This window comes from Crassostrea angulata, chromosome 7 (assembly GCF_025612915.1).
Source record: "Crassostrea angulata isolate pt1a10 chromosome 7, ASM2561291v2, whole genome shotgun sequence".
Classification (NCBI taxonomy): Eukaryota; Metazoa; Mollusca; class Bivalvia; order Ostreida; family Ostreidae; genus Magallana; species Magallana angulata.
Window position 1 is genome coordinate 16,893,761 of NC_069117.1, and position 20,036 is coordinate 16,913,796.

Sequence of the window (20,036 nt, forward strand, 5' to 3'; positions counted from 1 at the left end):
AAAACTTTTTGAAAATTTAAATTATATTTTCAAATCTCCCTTCCAATATCAAATTTACCAGCATATGTTTCTTTTCTTCAACCTCAGTTGTCAGATTTCTGACATTCTTCCTTAGATCTTCTAGTTCTTTTGTTTTGCCCTCCACATCAGCCTTAGCAGTTTGGAGTTTCTGTGATACAAAAAGAATGTATGGTCTGCAAAATTTTACACTGAGTAAATGTAAAACAGGCAGAATAGAATCTGAAGCATTTAGTCCTCTTTATGCTGCAGATTAATTCAATATCTTTAAAACAGATTTTTTATAGATCTTTTACTTGTAACTTGCCATTCTGGTGTCAAAGGAATTTCAATGTTTAAACCATATATACATATTAACTATAATAGTGTGCCATAAGACAGTCTCCTTAAATCCATGTATTGTATGTAATCAGATGCTTCAAAGACTTAAGACCTCCAAGCATTATCCATACCGATTTTGCTTCATCGACAGCTTTCCGTTTTTCTTTCAACTCTGTGTTCCGTTTCTTCATTCCTGATGACAGTTCTTTAAACTGTGACATGCCTTTCTTGATCACTGTTCAAAACAAAAACTGTTTAGAGTTTTTAAAGTCACATCATAAGTCTATTATTTTTATCTCTATTTCTTTCTGTGCGTGCAGCTGTTCTTGTAGTAAAATACATAAATGAGTGTGATAAACTTTCAATTTTGACAATTTAGTAAAGAATAGTACATGTATACCAACCATTCTTGTGACTTGCATTCTTTGTCCACTTAGCAGCATCATCAAAAGTATTTATGATCATTTTGATTGCTTTCTCCCACTTGTTCTGATCTGCTAACAGCAGGCGCTCTGTAGAAATTTAGAAAGAGAAATAAAACAGACACTGTGTTTTGGTATGTCAAACATGATATACCAATATTACATTCATTTCTATCGATTTTTTTTTACCCTCAAACTTTGACAGTATGTCAAGTCAGTATTCTTTGATGTTTGTGAGTTTTCGTGGATATGACAAGAATATGAAAATAATATCTTGTACAGTATATGAGCAAAGTTATATGTACAAAGTTGATATGTGAAAAGATAGGTTCAAAGCAATTTGCCTGCCATTTTTTAAAATCTTGTTTTCATCATCTTCCCATTTATGTCAAGCAATATCACATACACATACAGTATGGTTGTAAACACTGAACAGTCATGGATGTTTCTTAGAAATGTTGTGCATTGAATTTTTCTTTACTGTCATTCAATAAGAAAATATTTAAATAAGCCTAATGTGTACAAACCATCAATGACAACTGTTTTGTCCTGCTCTTTTTCCTCTATTTCTTTAGCCTGCTGTTTTCTTTCTACCATTATGGCATGTGTTGTTGCTAAGAGACAGTTCCCAAAATCCAATACTTTTTCACTCAGACTGCCATATCTATGAAGAGCTGTCCTGCATGCACAATGTAATAAAATGCAGTGCCTGGGTTCATGATACACCTGTTTGTAACTATGTGATACATCTATCATGTTTATCAGATTCAAATATGAGATGGCAAAATATTTAATTTTTACAACATCGATTTCTCTAACAACCTACCAGGTAATCCTCTCCTTATTTTTCTTTCTTACAGCTACGTACATCACAATACTTTCAATATAATTGTTAACAATATATACATGTAATTGGACTCATATTATGAAAAGTTTCATCAGATGTAATGTATTTTCTAGTCCAGAGCATACAATTTGGACTGACTGCAAGTTAAGTTGTGTATTGTTGATATATATATATATTTAATAGTTAGCTTCCATTGGTCATATATAAGTACCTACATGACATGACTGTGAATTTCCAGGAAATGTCTGCTCATTTGGTTAAGATCTGCCTCTGCTGGAAGATCACTGACCTACAATGTCAAACAGAACTCTGTTTTCCATCATTAATTTCATTGGATTTGAGATGAACATAAAACATAAAAATCAAGGCAAATTTAATGCTGGAAAACAGTATTAGGCCTTCTTTTATTTATATTTTTTTTGTAGATAAATATAACAATATTTAATTTATAGTGACATGTTTTGATTCACCTACCAGATCGGTAGAGGACATCCAGTGCTCCACTTCTGCCAGGAGGGCATACCTCTCCTCACACGTTCCCTGATAGCTGTACACTCTCTGCAGCACAGCTTTCTCTTTCTTCATCTACATATCCATTGATAATATAGGGAAACAGAAAAAAGCAAATAAAAACATATATACAAAAACATATAAGCAACAAAGCAACTTGAGTAAAATGTTGAAATGAATGATTAAGCATGCTCTGACTTTTTCATTAAAAACAGCAATTTCAACAATTCATAATCTGGGCTTGAAGTTGTTTCAATCATATTTTTTTTTAACATTTTTTTGGGGGGTAATATATGTATCACCCATTGAAAGAAGACTACACAATTACTCAACAAGATATCTGTGAGCCAATGCTCACTAGTGATACCCCCGCTCTGATGTGAATATGCAAAATAAGCAAAGTCGTCATTTAACAGGAAGTTGGCGTCCGATTGGTACAAAAATATATCCCTCGATATGGCATGCCTATACAAATACTGTGTAAAAATTTCAAGCATCTGCGATAAACAGTTGCTGAGAATTCTTTGACGAAAATTTGTTTGAAAATTTTGGTTAAAAAATAAGCAAAGTCGTCATTTAACAGGAAGTTGGCATCCGATTGGTACAAAAATATATCCCACGATATGGCATGCCTTAACAAACACTGTGTTGAAATTTCAAGCATCTGCGATAAATAGCTGCTGAGAAATCTTTGACGGAAATTTGTTTGAAAATTTTGGCTAAAAATAAACAAAGTCATCATTTCACAGGAAGTTTGACGTCCGATTGAGTCAAAAATATATCCCACAATATGGCATGCCTATACAAATAGTGTGTTAAAATTTCAAGCATCTGTGATAAATGGTTGCTGAGAAATCTTTGACGGAAATTTGTTTGAAAATTTTGGCTAAAAATAAACAAAGTCGTCATTTAACAGGAAGTTGACGCCGATTGGTACAAAAATATATCCCACGATATGGCATGCCTATACAAATAGTGTGTTAAAATTTCAAGCATCTGCAATAAATATTTGCTGAGAAATCTTTGACGAAAATTTGTTTGAAAATTTTCCTTAAAAAATAAGCAAAGTCGTCATTTAACAGGAAGTTGACGTCTGATTGGTACAAAAATATATCCCACCATATGGCATGCCTATACAAATACTGTGTAAAAATTTCAAGCATCTGCGATAAACAGTTGCTGAGAATTCTTTGACGAAAATTTGTTTGAAAATTTTGGTTAAAAAATAAGCAAAGTCATCATTTAACAGGAAGTTGGCGTCCGATTGGTACAAAAATATATCCCACCATATGGCATGCCTATCCAAATACTGTGTAAAAATTTCAAGCATCTGCTATAAACAGTTGCTGAGAATTCTTTGACGAAAATTTGTTTGAAAATTTTCCTTAAAAAATAAGCAAAGTCGTCATTTAACAGGAAGTTGGCGTCCGATTGGTACAAAAATATATCCCACGATATGGCATGCCTTAACAAACACTGTGTTAAAATTTCAAGCATCTGCGATAAATAGTTGCTGAGATAAATGCGACAGAAATTTTTGTTACGGACGGACAGACAGACGGACAGACAGACAGACAGACAGACAGACGGACGGACAGACAGACACACAAGGGTAAAACAGTATACCCCCTCTCCTTCGGAGCGGGGGTATAATAAACCCTTTATCAAAAGATATCATGTGCCATGTTTGGTTGAAATTGTTTCATGAGAAGTGGTTTAAGAGACGAATTATGTTAATGCTGGCAAAGACACAAATATTACATGTATATTGTCAAAAAAAATTTGATAACCAAAAAAACTCAGGCCACTCAACTGAACCTTAAGGTTTGCTGCGTTAATAAAAGGAACAGTGTATGGCACGCCAAATTCACAAAAATGAGCTAAACATAGTTTCACAGTCGATAAACTAGGTTTATCGACTGTTAACTATAGTTTACGGATCGTAAACTATAGTTACCAACGTTAATCAATATTTCACATCTGTAAACTATAGTTAACACTGAAAACAATCATTTGCGGTTGTTAAACATAGTTTATCTGATAAATAGGGTTTTACGATCAGTAAACTACGGTTTACAAATCTAAAGCACGCCAAATTCACATAAATTAGCAAAACATAGTTTCACAGTCGATAAACTAGGTTTATCGGCTGTTAACTATAGTTTACGGATCCTAAACTATAGTTACCGACGTTAATCTATATTTAACATCTGTAAACTATAGTTTACGAATGCAAATCTATGTTTTTCTGTCTGGAAAAACATGTTAACAATAGATTTTGCTGATAAATATAGATTCACATCTGTAAACTATAGTTAACATTCGTAAACTATAGTTTAGAGTTGATAAATATAGTTTCACGATTGTGAAACAATATTCATCAGATAAACTATGTACAATTTGCATTCGTGAACTATAGTTTAGAGTTGTTAATCATAGTTTCACAATGTGAAACTATATTTATCAGATAAACTATGTTTAACAATCGCAAATGATTGTTTTCAGTGTTAACTATAGTTAACAGATGTGAAACATAGATTATCGCGTTAACTATAGTTTACAGACGTGAAATATAGATTAACTTAGTTAACTATAGTTTTCGATCCGTAAACTATAGTTAACAGTCGATAAACCTAGTTTATTGACTGTGAAACTATGTTTAGCTCAATATTGTGAATTTGTCTGATAAATGTAGTTTCACGATTTGAGAAACTATAATTAACAACTCTTAACTATAGTTTACGATTGTAAATCATAATTAACAAATGTGAATCTATATTTATCAGCGAAATCTATTATTAACGTTTTTTACAGATAGATAAACTATGATTATCATTCGTAAACTATAGTTTACATTCATGAAATATAGTTTCACAGATGTAAACTATAGTTAACAAATCGTTAACTATAGTTTAGGATCTGTAAACTATAGTTAACAGCTGATAAACCTAGTTTATCGACTGTGAAACTATGTTTAGCTCATTTTTGTGAATTTGGCGTGCCATAACAGTGTACCGGTATATCCAAAACTATAAAAGATTTAGCATTGAAGTTTTACAAATTAAAATAAACTCCACTGAATAATCAACATTATGCTAACACACTCTACTATTTCCAATATCTTTTTAACAGTTTGTCTTGGACCATACACATATATGTAGGTTTTAGTAAACTAGTAAACTTTGACTCACCATACCCAACTGATGGAGTGAACAGTTAACAGTCTAACATATCAACTTATATTTTCAACAAAATGTAGTTTAATTTTATTTTACAGTTTTACATAGCATTGTAGTACAAATAGTTTTCATTTAGAAATACTTATGTTTTACCTTCTCTCTTCTCTTCTTCATGATTTCTAGACTGTTGATTGGTGGAAATTTAGTGACCTATAAATGAATATATATGTAGCAGGACATCAGTAATTATGATAAAGAAATATGGAGCCATACACTTTAAAATATTAAATTTTCAAAAAAAATATAATATTTTCACATTGGTATTAGTAAGAGGGAAATGCAACATATGATCAATACTTCCTGGAAAGTTTTGGTTATTTCCTTATACATGGGTTTTTGTATATCTTAGTCTCTATTTCAGTATACAACTCTACATATGGCTAACTTACCACATCTAAATCTTCATCTTCATCATACATATCAACAACATACAATGCCTACAAATATAACAGATTTTTTTCATCAACAAAATGTAAAACATCTAGATACTAGAGTATAGTCATGAAAACTGCTTATGACATATGTTTAAAATTACAGGCGATGTTCATAAATATAATTGTTTCATTTTCCTGCTACATTTTGTATATCATGGTGTAAAATTCAACTTATTTTAAGAAAGAGTATTACACTATTTTTTAATATAAAACACCAAAATTACCTCTTTTACTCTATCTTTGATAGAATTAAGTTCTTCCTTTATTTCCTTACGGAGACGTGAATGTTTTCCAGCATCAATGTCCTCCATGATTTGACATACATCTGGAGATGTACTGAAAAGACGTGAATCAGACCCTGCTCTGTCACTCAGATCATCACGGCGACAGAGGCTTGTCTCTGATCCTATAATTGTATGGAAGGAATGATATTATATGAACAGTTAAGGTTTGGTCTACGAGAGATTACTTAAATTTTTCAAAGACTGGAAAATGCTAAATTAATTCAATTATTTGTATGTATAATAAAATATTTTAAAAAATCATAAAGGACTATGTGCGGTATGGTCAAATATCTGCCCCCTATTTCAACCAATTTTTAAATAGTATCGTATAAAAATCAAATCTTCACAAATCATTGTAAAGAGGATGCCTTTAACTTTTATCTTGATTCTATTCATCATTGCTCACTCGCTGTTTATCTATGACGTAACCTAAATGACCGAATTCCCGCAAATTTGCAAACAAATGAAGATATTCTCATTTTTGCTGTATATTTTGCATTCGGAAGTATAGAGCGCAGGTCTGCTCAAGTGCGATTTTGACACATGTTTTTCTTCAGATAGTTATACATATCATACTAAAAAATGGTACTTGAGCAAGCCTGCGCTCGATGTTTCCCAGTCGAAAAACCATCGGAAAAAACCCATATTTTGCTACAAAACATCAATTTATCAAAATAATGCAATCTTCATGACGTAATTACTATGTTATGACGTCACTGTGGTGATAACCTTTTACACCTTTATTTCCAGTATGATTTTAACTATCTTTTACCTCATTTTTAAAGCTCTTTCTAAAACTTTGATTTTGGGGGCAAATATTGCATAAAACCGCACATAGTCCTTTTTTTATCTTGAAAAAAAAAACAGTGAAATTTATTAATTTTTTTATTGCAAAACCTGACACATATTCCTTATTTTATAATTCAATTACTGTATGTTAATAGATCACAGAAAACATAACAAACAGTATATGCACTGTCTGATTTCTGAAATGAAATATACATGCACCCTCTCCTCAAACGTACTACAAGCCTATTGGATTCAAATACACTTACCAAATCTGCGGTCTGCAACAATGCCCTGCAATAGCTGTTCAAGTGTGATCATTGTGGGGGCTCTCTTCACACGCTTTTCACTGGAAACCTTTTCAATGATCTAAAAAACACAATATTTTCAACTAAAAACGTGAAAGGAAAGCCTATTTTCTCATGCTTGTACAAATAGTTAAAACACCTCTACACAAGATGTCTTCTTATACACTGTATATACTTTTGTAGAATACATCTACCGCATTTGCTCTTTATCTTGACAAACTAGGTCTGACCTTTATTTTGACAGGGGACAGTGTATCCTTCCTCTCGTGGTCAGGCGTTACCCCTCCTTGCCTTTTACGGACTCCCATTTTCTCTGGTGAAGGTGATTTTGACAAACTTGGATTGATATGTTTTTTCTTCTTCTGTCTTTCAACACTCTTTAGCTCAGGTGAGGGAGACAACCCATCATGCTTGGCTTTGGTACCTGTCTTCTGTTCTGCCTCTGGGACCATTTTGGAAAAATGAACTTTCCTCTTGTCTTCCATATTTAAGGTATTCCACACATTTGGCTGAAATAGATTTTCATCCTTAAACTTAATTTTCTTAACATTGAATCATGATTTACTGAGTAATGCCATCTTTATAAAACAAGAGGCCCATGGGCCACATCTCTCACCTGAGGAACAATAGGTATGATAAAATCAGCTTAATGGAGTCATAATACAAACAATCTGGACAATGTACAATAAAACATGTAGATGCTGTATAAATAAATAAAATCAATTTTTCACCCTGTATATTCTTATGTTTATAATCATTAGTCCCTTTTCTAACAGGATAATTTTATAGTCATATCACATGTTGAGTATTGCAGTTCTTAAAAAAAAGATCCTTAAAAATTGTTTATATATGGGATATAAAGCTACATCAAACTCTAAACCTTCTTGTGAGGCCAAAGAATTGTCCTGGAGCCAAAGTCTTAACAATTATAAAGAATCATCTGGCTGATTAGTTTCTGAGAAGAAGATTTTTAAAGATTTACTCTATATATTCCTATGTAAAACTTTAACATCCCCCCCCAATGTGGCCCCACCCTACCCTCAGGGATCATGATTTTCACAACTTTGAATCTACACTACCTGAGGATGCTTCCACACAAGTTTCAACTTTCCTGGCTGAGTGGTTTCTGAGAAGAAGATTTTTGAAGACTTACTCTATATATTCCTATGTAAAACTTAGACCTCCCCTTTGTGGCCCCACCCTACCCCCGGGGTTCATGATTTTCACAACTTGGAATCTACACTACCTGAGGATGCTTCCAAACAAGTTTAAGCTTTCCTGGCTGATTGGTTTATGAAAAAGATTTTAAAAGATTTACTCTAGATATATTCCTATGTAAAACTTCGACCCCCCTTTGTGGCCCCACCCTACACCCGGGGGCCATGATTTTCACAACTTGGAATCTACACTACCTGAGGATGCTTCCACACAAGTTTCAGCTTTCCTGGCTGATTAGTTTCTGAGAAGAAGATTTTTAAAGATTTACTCTATATATTCCTATGTAAAACTTCGTCCCCCATTGTGGCCCCACCCTACCCCTGGGGGTCATGAATTTCCCAACTTGGAATCTACACTACCTGGGGATGCTTCCACACAAGATTCAGCTTTCCTGGGTTTATGGTTCTTGAGAAGAAGATTTTTGAAAATTACTCAAAATTTTTCATAAATTTCTAATTATCTCCCCTTGAAAACGGATGTGGCCCTTAATTTTCAAAACTTTGAATCCCCTTTGCCTAAGGATGATTTGTGCCAAGTTTGGTTGAAATTGGCCCAGTAGTTCTTGAGAAGATGTTGAAAATGTGAAATGTTTACGGACAGACAGACGACAGACAAAATGTGATAAGAATAGCTCACTTGAGCTTTCAGCTCAGGTGAGCTAAAAAAATCTGTGCATTGGGGGGAGGGAGGTTAGTTAAATGCAGATCAAATTTCTATTCAATCTTTTGACAATTATTAATATTTTTTTCATTTTCCTTTCTACCTTTAATCATTTAGTTAGGAAAAGGCAAATTTTAACATTTTTTTCCAAGGTGGAAGAATACTTACTGCCATCATTTATGTTATACAGTACTGATTTTGAAGGAATTTGGGGATTGGGACTTCGTTTTTTAATACTGCATTAACAGTTTAATTACAATATCAGTACTTATTTGCAAAAGCTATAGGAAATTTTTCCAATTATTAAATTTCATTTGAAGAAAAAACCTTCTGTAAATGCAGAATGATAAAACATTTAGCAATAAAAGTCTCCAATATTCTTGTTTTATGTTACTAGTTCAATAGATGAGGAAAAGTATTCTTATCAGCTTGATTTAAATACATCTCTTAGACCAAATAACAAGAAAATGCCAGGTCACTGATAAGAAGCAAAGTAAATATACCAATACTCTTATCAATCTAAAAATTTTCCATAACATTTGGGATTTTAAAAATCTAGTGAAATTCATTTACATGTATTTTAAACTTCAGCATAAATTATCTCTATCTGGGCAACAAAGGAATCCCAAATATTCATCTTGTCATAATGAATTGTGAATATAGTCAATTGGAAGTTTCTTAATTAATGTTTTCATTACAAAATTAATACATATAGCTTAATATAACATTATTTCTAAAAATTTAAGGTAGACCTGATGCCACTGTCACCAAATTTTTAATCCCTCAACTCAGTCCTCAACTGAAATACTCAAAACAAATGTACATATATTTGAGGTCAAAACTCAGACTTGAGGTTGAATATTCACTTGAGGAAACTTGGTGACGACAGGGCAATGGTTTATTTGTTTACCACTAAGCCTCCTTAATAATGAGATAAATATGGTATTATTATACACATTAATATTACCAATGGATCTGGTGAGGGCGTTCCCTGCTTTAGTATGGAGAGTTTCTTCTTTTCCTGATGACCGCTCCTGCTCCCCATAGTATTTCCAGGTCCATCATTTTTCTTCAACTTTTTCCTATAACCTGTTAATTTTTGTGGACTGGTGCTTAATGCATCATATTTTGTCCCTCTTTCTCTCACAACAGGCTCAATTTTCTGTGACTGCAGGAAGTTTTTTAGTCTTGATCCTAAAATACATATTATGCAAATAATTATCACTATCATATCTATGTTATGTATGTATATTCATGGTAATTAAACTTTCTTGCCAGTTAAATTTCAATTCAAAATAGGATGAAAATATATTCAACATCTTTTTGCATTTTAAAAGTTCCCATGAATATCAATTAATTTCTTTTTTACATGCAATGATCATTTTGATATTACAGAATACTTGATGGTTCTTAAAAAGATTCTTAAAACACCCCCACTCCATTTTTATTACTTCTTAATTATCTTCTCTCATGTTAAGTACATCTTTTAGGATCAAGAAATGCATGCAAACCATAACCAGTAATTTAACTCTTCTATGGCATATTCTTAATTCCAAAAATGAGTTCAACATAGTTTCACAGTTGATAAACTAGGTTTACTGTCTGTTAACTATAGTTTACGCTGTAAGCGTATTGTTAACAAATCCAGGGACATATATACTGTTATCAAATATACTAGCTGTTATATATATGTCTCTGACAAATTGTTAACTATTAGCAGGTTACAATTTGTAAACTATTAATTAATAAACATACTGGTGTGAAACTATGTTTAGCTTAATTTTTTTTTAATTGGCATGCCATTATCGTCTTCTTTGACATAAGATCCTAATTGATCATAGGAAAATTCAGCTTGTTAATTGTGATTATGCGCAGATTACTGCCATGTTAAAATCAGCTGTAATTATCATGAATTTTCATATATTTTTGTAATATTCATCATTCCTTGTTTTAAAATTATTTTTTTTATTTTGACTTCAATTAAAACACAAATCAAAACAACACACACTTTTCAGATATGGCATAGTCGGCCCCAAGATATTTATGCAGCCCAATAAATTTTGGCAATTTTTTTATGAGATTATATGCACATACCTGTGAAAGATGTGCATTTTAAATCAATGTCCAAAATATCTTCATTGACACATTATCATTTTTTACTCGAAAAAATTCACAGCAACAAAAACAGATTTCTTAAGGGGATTTAAAACAGGAAATGTTTAATTTGGAAGTCACTTGGAATAACTCGCACAATTCATTTATTGACACTTATATAGTGACTTAAATTACCATTGTTGGCATAAACATCATAAACATAACAGTCTGACATACATACAAAGAAACAAACTCTAAACACTTGTTATTCAGTTAATGGAGTGTACTCAACTTGAGTGTTAATACTCAAGTGATATCCCTGGTAAAAAGCTAAAACCTATATGAAAATGTTTATTTAAAATGGGTAAAAGATAAAAGTGGACTGTTTAGTGCAAATGTATTCGCAATAAATCCAATATATCATTAGTATTCTCTACAACCCGACAAGATATAAGCTTTTTCGCAATTATGATTCGAAACATATACATGTACCTTTACTCCTCATGTCTTTAAACAATTTTAGCGCGCCTTCTTCATGTCAACAGTACACACGTGGTTGACCCTTCAACTATGACATTTCCGTTCAGTGAAGGTACTGGTAGGATTTTTGGCTCTTAAATGGAAATAAGAATATCTCCTTAAAATAGGACAAATAACTTTCATTTTAATCATCAAAACTATACCATTATATTTAATACGTTGCACAACTGTAATAAGATGCTTGCTATTGAGATTTTATGACACGCAATGCCTGACCCCCCTTAAAAATGAACTCTTCTAGACATTGGAAAATGTTTGTGACGTCACTATGGGAATTGGCAATCTATCAATATTATGTCGCGTAGTAATTTTACCTTTACCTAAATTCATAAAATTTCAGAAGGAACCGCGTATATGTAACTTCAAAGTAGCTTTTCATACAAACGAACAGCTTTAATATTTATTTTTACTCTTTTATTGATATTTATTATGTTTTACATGCCGATCTATATTTATTCGCGGAAATACCACATCTACTTATGCACTGAGCGCTTTAGCGAGTATGAACAATCAACGACTAAAGAGATTACACCGAATTTACCGTAATAGGTCAATTGACTGTTGATTGAGACTAGAAGCACAGGTATAGTATGCGTAGTATTCGTTCTTCTCTCTATCCGCGGCAAATTTAACGTTGATAATTTCCTTCCTTGGTTGTTCAGATCCTCTGTCATTTTGTGTTTGTCCCCATTCATGAATAAAGAATTTTATAGAGCATTGTTCGACAACCGTAGTGTAATCCGAACATCTGCTTAGTATATTTTTGTTTTAAAATTTTAAATGTACTTAATTTAATTTGAAGCAGATAGCAAAGGGGTTCTGCCTTTATAAATGGACATTAAATTTGCAAAATTACTATAAGGGACAAAATGGGGGCTTAATCTTCAATATTCTTATGTGCTATGGGTATATATATACATAATGATATATGTATATTTTTTTTTTATGAATATACATAATTACAAAAATGTTATACTGAAAAACATGTATGTTTTTATATATCTGCTTTCATTATGTTTTTTATCACAGGTATCCCAATCTGACTACTACAATGTTTAATTCTGAAATGTTATGTGCTTATCATTAGCTGCAATAGTCCAATCCACACTTAGCAAAAGTTGTTCCCCTTTGTGGGGTCAACCCAAAGGTCAAAAGGGAAAAAACAACTTTTCCCTTATTTAATCAACCAAATATTTGGGCTTCCTGTGAAAAAATCTCTTGGAATTTAATTTATTCCTTCGATGTGTGGGTTGCCCCAACTTGCATGGGGCAATCAACATTCACAGCGGAAACGGATTTCTAATGTCATATGACGAAGTTACAACACTCTAAAGTACAAAGGCTACAGTGAGAAATACATGGGTTTTTCCCCAAAGATGGCGGCCATGGGACATAACTTTTGTAAAGTGTGGATTGGTCTACCTTTTTTTTCCTCTCCAAAAAAAGTCAGATAAATAAAATTGGCGGGGCTACATTATTGCAGCTAAAAATCTGCTATGACACATCAGACTTCAAAAGTATTAAATTTTTCTTGATGTTCAATACAATATTTGCAGACTAACAAATTAGAATGTAAATATTGCATAATTTTATATGAATTATTGATGAAGCACACATTTATAAGTTTTGAACTTAATTGTGATACATGTATGATTATGATATTGATTCTGTTCCTAAGCTATAATGAACATGTCTCTAGAGATGGGTGCTAGCCACTAATGATGTGTTGGAAATATATTTCACAACTGTGTCTGTTCTTCTCAAACCTTTAAAAAATGTTGTTACACCAGTAATTAACAAATCATATAACAAGGCATGGATCTTAGAACCATTTTAACAAGCCCTTCGACTTTCAAGGACGTAAGTAATTATCTTTGTCTTTCATCAAAACAAGTTAAAACTGATGCTGGTTTCAAGTGAAACATACAAAGGTTGCGTAGTCATACTAGCTCAAAAGCCAGACAAATTTTGTCGATATCAAAGAGCCATGGTTGAGTGGCCGGCAATGAAATTGGCAGGCTGAAGTCACAGTGCTGTTTGACACAACTACCCAAAGTCCAAAGCTCTTGTTAAAATGGTTCTAATGCTGATTTCAACATCATATAAATATATTGATGACATTTTACAGAATGTAAAAAGACTTCACAATGAAGCGCAAATTGGAGGGTGTTGACTCCTCTCCTCAGACGTCAGATGCTGAAAACAGTTGTAGTTCCGTCATTACCAACAGCAGCTCAGATGTTCCGCTGGACAGCTTACAAAGTATGTGTTTATATATGCAGTGGAGCCTTAGTTATCTGGACGCTTTCGTTCCAAAGGCCAATCGTCTGGATAGGGGAAGCGTCCTGATATCTGAAATGTGTCTATTGTTGTCATGAATGATACTGTATTTGTGTACAATGGCTCCCAGTGTTGATACTTGGTTTTTTGCCTTTCATACTAAATAGCAACACATTATAGAGTTGTCTGTTGATATGAACATTTTTAAATATAAAGAACCCCGCTTTATCAGTCTAGATGGACTCCCAAAATGGGGTCAACGGAAGTGAAATATGGAACTAAATTGACAGTCGTAATCTTTTGTATTCAACAGGGTAGTATTGAATTTTACCGTCCAGTTAAATGAAGCAAGATTAGTAGTAAAACAGTGTTTTGTGGTAAAAATAGACCGTCCGGAACGCGGAATTCCAGATAAATGAGACAAAATAGCATATAAAAAATCTGTTCCCAAACAAAATCGTCTGTAAACTGAAGCGTCCAGATATCAATTGTATGATCGGTACTTTTCATGAAACCTTATATGGTGTAAAGACCTGATTTAAGTGATTTTGATGTTTCTTGGTAAATAAATTAAATCCATTTGCATTTGAAACATTATAAGTTACTGGTGACTGTAAGTTATGAAAGTGTAGATACAATAATTATGTATTTTTCCTCTTAGATCTCTCCTCGAAGAGGAAGAAGACGAAGACGAAAAAGTCGGTCAAGTTCACTGGGGTGACTGTGTTCTACTTCCCCAGGATTCAGGGATTTACCTGTATTCCCAGTGAAGGTGGATCTACTCTAGGTAATTATGAAGATATTGAGATTGGAATTGAGATTAATACAATTCATTTATTTAGCTTGAACAATAGACAGTTTTATGCAAATTTAGAGTATAAATTCATTTATATTTTAACAGTTTGGTTAAGTCATTATCTTGTTTTATTAATTGAAATGAAAAATTATGATGAAACTGATGAATTTCATGTCCCTGTAATTATTTACTTTAAATATTAACAAAAAAAAATTTTTTTTAACAGGAATGTCTGACAAACATCTGTATAGTAAGGACTTTTCTTTGCAAGAGCACTTTGTAGAGCAAAAGAGAATCCACAAGTTGTACTTGGAGGAGCAAAGGCGACAAGGGAAAATAATTCCTGAATTTTTGATGGAGGACAGTGAGGAGGATGAGGATTCTGACTTTGACGATTCTGATGAATACTGTTTCCTTCAACCATTGACCGTTAGGCAGCGTCGCATAACTCTTAGACAGTCTGGAGTAAAAAAAATTGATAGCACCGAAAAAGATTACTGCAAGAAAGTTAGAAATTCACGTGAGTTTTGTGGTTGTGATTGCAATATATTTTGTGATCCTGATAGTTGTGCATGCAGTCTGGCTGGCATTAATTGTCAGGTGGACAGACAGTCATTTCCTTGTGGTTGTTCAAAAGAAGGCTGTGGAAATATAAATGGTCGTATAGAATTTAATCCGCTAAGGGTAAAGACTCATTTCATTCATACAAAAATGAGACTGGAGCTTGAAAGGCATGACACAGATATTCCTATCAAAGTGGATCACTCTTGTTCGAAAGAAACCCCAGACAATGTAGCAGAGACTGAGAAAGACATATCTTGTAAAAATGACAGAAAAGAAGCCATTGACTTAACCGAGTTCAATAGCAATGAGCTTGGAAGTTGCAGAGACTGTCAAAACTGGGAGGTTTGTAATGTTATGATGCAAGAAGTAGAGAATGCAGAAGCCGAACAACAGAGAGCGGTCATGAATATCTACAGCAACACTACGCAGCAGATGGTAGAAATCTCCAACACTCTGCCAACAGGTGTCTTAATGTTTAATGACAATGAAGGTGAACTATATCAAAGAGAGAGTAGCCAATCCTATTACCCTTACAAACAAAATGTACCTTTCTCTGGAAATCAGGCGTGTCCCAATGAAAGCACACCAAATTATGTTGAGAGAACTGATTTTCCTAAAACTTATCAAAATCTGTCATCATTTCAGAACTCTGTTAGCTGCAATAGTACAGAATTCTGTGCTAATGCAGACAAGACCAAATCATCTTATGAACAAAATGGCCATTACTACCAAAAGTTCCATAATGCAGTAAACCCCAGCAGTCTTGAATATAAAATAGATTCAACTTACACAGACATACATCATTTTGAATGGGAGCAACATAAAATGATGCAAAATCAGGTGCAGCAGACTGCTTTGAACCAAAATGCCTGCAGTTATACCACCATGACAAATACCACCAGTGACAAAATTGCTGAGGCTTGTCCTGGTATTTCTTCACATATCAGTAGCATCAACAACCAGGAGCAATGTACCACACCCATCAATGAATATTCGGAGAGCTACAACTGTGAGACCAACATTGTCACAGGGAAGACCTATCTTAACCTTGATAATACAACCACATCTCAAGAACCAAAATTGGATGGCATCTCTACTACAACGCAGTCCCATCCTGGGCTTTTGGAGATCAACTGTCAAGTTGGAGGAAGCTCTAATTTCGGTGAAATTATCAAGGAATCCCTTGTAGAAACAGTGTCAGCTTAAATTGAAAGTTTTTCTTTTTTTCTTTGAAATGTTTCCTTGCAGTATTCTTTATGCTCCAAACTGTTAAAAAAAATTTTGGAAGAAAATGAAGTATTTTCCAGTATAGTGCTACCTTTGCATCTTGTATTATAACAAGGTCAATATAATACATGTATTGCGAGGGATTTTGCATTATTGCAAAATTTATTGATCTCTATGACATATGCTTTTATGATTTTATTTTAACCACTACTTACATTTTCATCTCTAAATGAACACAGCAAGCCATTTCCTGTACCTGTTGTCATTTCTTATATGTCATGTTTTGTATCTTGTACATGTGTATATATTTGATATTGTTGTTTGTACAGTGTTGGATAAATGTAGATTAAGACAGAGTGGCAAAATTTCTAAGTCATGATCTGATATGCATTTATTTTTATTTTTAAATAGATTTTACATATATTTTGTAGATTGCAAATACAATCTGCTATCAAATGGTTGTATTTCACTCCAAGTTTATAGATCATGTTGAACAATATGTCTATTGAACAAAATATTGTAGTTGTTGCATAATCAATGGTTTTAGAACTTTCAGTTTTTATGCATATATATATATAATGGTATAAGTACATTTGTTTTGACTTGTAGATTTACTGCAAATTTATGAGTTTTATTTTTGTGAAGTATTTTTTATGAATCTGCAGTAGCTAGTTTTTACATGGCTTATTCGTGTAAACAAGTTTATTGTATTACAATTTACAAAATTTCTTCTTTTCTGTCCTTTTGTGATGAACACAGTCCTCTAGATGTTCCCAGTGCTTGTTGACTGACATAACCAAGTGTTGCATACATTATTGAACTTAAATCTGAACTTTGATTTAATGTATATGAAGAAAACAAAAATGATTATGTATAGTTTTGGACCAAATTCTATGGAAAAGAAAATGATATTTACAAAAATTATTTTGACTACCAGCAGTGTCATTTTAACATGATATTTAAAGCAGGTGGTATCAGATATGAAGTAGATTTGAGTGCTAATACTTTTTGACTTACAAGTCGAGTTTTTGGTTAGAGGTATATCATCATTTGTAGACTTATTATTCTTGCATCTTTGTATTTTTTGGAAGGAAAGTGTGCCATATCACATTGTTAATGTTATTCACCCTTTAAATGGCTTTAATCGCTGACGGGAAAAACTACAGCAACATCCCTAAATCTGTGCTTTTACTGTAATCCTGGTGCCAAAGACAAACAAATGTTTGAACAGCTGACATAGGTCTAGAAACTTCTTTGTAGATTTTACACATTCTATGGCTATAAATCTAAGGAGGACAAAATTATTTTGATAATGCAAAGTTTTTTAAATTGAAAGTATTTAAAACCAGTTTTGTTTTATTTTCTATGGAAATAACACACTATAAATAGCATGATGCTAGTTAGGATGTCAATTATATGAAATTAGATTTGAAAATTTTGACTATATAGCTGCACAAGTCTAAATTTGCCCTGCTGTAGGTTTCTGCTGGAAAATATGCTGGCTGTTTTCATTATGATTGTACATTTGTTATCATTATTACTTTAAAAAATACTTTCAGGTCAAAGTATTATATTGTTTCAATTGTAATTTATTTTAAAATGCAACCAGAATTGCAGGTCTCTTCTTGTTAACTTTTCTACCAATATTTCAAAGAGTGAATTTATCTGCTTCAGTTGATATTTTACATAAAATGGGTGCAATATTGTTTTTGCATTTCTCTAGTACATTTACATCTTTTCATTGTAATTTCTCAGCAAAACCTAGAGAGATAATAAAACTTTGGTGCTTTTATGAATTTTCAGTCTCTATAGTTGAACTCTCTGTGCATTAATGTTATCTCAAAAGAGGAAAGAGTATAACTGTCATGTCAATCCTTTGTTTCTTTGTATGTTTCTCAAGCATGTTTAGTGGATAAATACTTTTATATATATTGTAATGTGATGCCTCTTTATACAAATTATTTGCATTGTAATGTGTAAGTGTTAAATGTACAAAAAGTGCATGTGCAATAAACATCAAAATAAAGCAGTGTTTGGTTGATATATTTGTTTGAATTTCATCTGAAGGGAACAGCTATGTAGAGTTTTCGTATCAGATTAATTGCTTTAAAACTCGCAGGCACTATATATATATTTATTTATTCACTAATCAAGGGCCCTCAGGGGGCATATACATTTTAAAAAAAAAATAATAATAATATCATGATTATAACAAATAATGAATGAAATACTGCTCACAATGTCCAGGCAACAATATGAAAAATTTTTCACTAATACAATGAAGTATATGTATGGGATTTACACATCAGTGAATACAACAGCGATACAGAAACAAAGTGGCCTGAAAACAGAGAGTACCAAGGGACGGTGCCTGCACAGTCGATTAGACTGGTCTACTTGTACTCAAAGTGTTCAAGCCAGTATGCTTATACATAACATAACCCGCCCCCCCCCAACCAAAGTAAATACATTGCATAATAGATCTGTTTATATAACTATAACCATTATATTCCACCTTTAAGAATCATTTCACTGAGTTGTACAAGTACTTGTAAATCTTCATTTGTCATAAGCCAGTAAAATTTTTGATTATTGTCCATATATTGAAAATTTTTACAAGAGTCATTAGCTAATTTGTACAGAGTATCTCTTAATGCCTTATTATGATAACATGAGAATAAAAAATGTTTTTCATCATCCACTGATTTGACATTACATCTATTACAGTATCTTTCATGGCGTGGAATGCCTTGATATCGTCCTCTTTCAATATTAAGTCTATGAGCGGAAATGCGAAAACGAGTTAAACTTCTCCTCTGCTCAAAATTTTCAAAATCTTAGGTAGTTCTCTTGGCCAAAATTTTGCTTAAAATTGCTGTAGCAACTTAGTTTTTTGTCAGCGTGTATAGTGAATTTAGAATTCCATTAATTCTTTAATATAATATTTAAATAGATAGTCTCTAAGTGCTCTTTTGAATTTTTGTATTGTTACCGACAGTAAATTGTTTGTGCCATGAATGCTGTTAGTTAAAAATTGAATTGAGCCATACCAGGAGGGAGTATTTTGTTGAAACAACTGTTTTGATTCACAATATATATGTGAGTACAGTGCTGCATGACTAGATATAATTTTGTTGTGCATTTTGGTTTAGGGTAACTTTTCGTTGACTTTGAATATTGGTACATGTGAGAGGATAAGGCTTGAAACTGGAGACATTGAAATTTGATGTTTTATTGCATATACTGTGGGATCCACTGATGTATATTTTAGTGTTTTACTGGACATCTTAATTGCTGCCAAAATTTTAAGAAAGTTTGTTTACTTTTGGATGTTTGGATAACTTGCATATACAATTTAAAACCACGTATTCATTTGGATTTGGACCAATGTGTAGAAGTCACCACATGTGAACTGCACTTACAAGAGATCATGTAATATACAAATCTGTAAACCACCATGCATACTGCATATAATGAAACCCTAAGTT

At 32.7% G+C, this 20,036-nt stretch overlaps 2 protein-coding genes across 2 annotated transcripts in view; one reads left to right on the plus strand and one right to left on the minus strand.

Annotated features, from left to right (window-relative positions):
* Positions 1–11,778, minus strand: part of LOC128193022 (uncharacterized) — a 36,097-nt gene extending 24,319 nt beyond the window's left edge. Inside the window, exons 1-13 of the mRNA XM_052866191.1 lie at positions 11,634–11,778; positions 10,015–10,241; positions 7,400–7,678; positions 7,131–7,230; positions 6,016–6,197; positions 5,747–5,794; positions 5,451–5,507; positions 2,083–2,193; positions 1,824–1,897; positions 1,289–1,440; positions 744–851; positions 471–574; positions 59–169 (exon numbers count right to left, since the gene is read on the minus strand). Coding sequence (XP_052722151.1) covers positions 59–169; positions 471–574; positions 744–851; positions 1,289–1,440; positions 1,824–1,897; positions 2,083–2,193; positions 5,451–5,507; positions 5,747–5,794; positions 6,016–6,197; positions 7,131–7,230; positions 7,400–7,678; positions 10,015–10,241; positions 11,634–11,646 — 1,566 coding nt within the window. The 5' untranslated portion in view covers positions 11,647–11,778. The remainder of the gene's footprint in view (positions 1–58; positions 170–470; positions 575–743; positions 852–1,288; positions 1,441–1,823; positions 1,898–2,082; positions 2,194–5,450; positions 5,508–5,746; positions 5,795–6,015; positions 6,198–7,130; positions 7,231–7,399; positions 7,679–10,014; positions 10,242–11,633) is intronic.
* A 329-nt stretch (positions 11,779–12,107) lies between these two features.
* LOC128155547 (cysteine/serine-rich nuclear protein 3-like) lies at positions 12,108–18,574 on the plus strand. Its single transcript, XM_052817316.1, has 4 exons — positions 12,108–12,264; positions 13,810–13,943; positions 14,623–14,748; positions 14,984–18,574. Exons 2-4 carry the CDS (start codon positions 13,829–13,831, stop codon positions 16,525–16,527), a joined length of 1,785 nt encoding a protein of 594 aa, XP_052673276.1. The 5' UTR covers positions 12,108–12,264; positions 13,810–13,828; the 3' UTR covers positions 16,528–18,574.
* Positions 18,575–20,036: the final 1,462 nt, after the last annotated feature.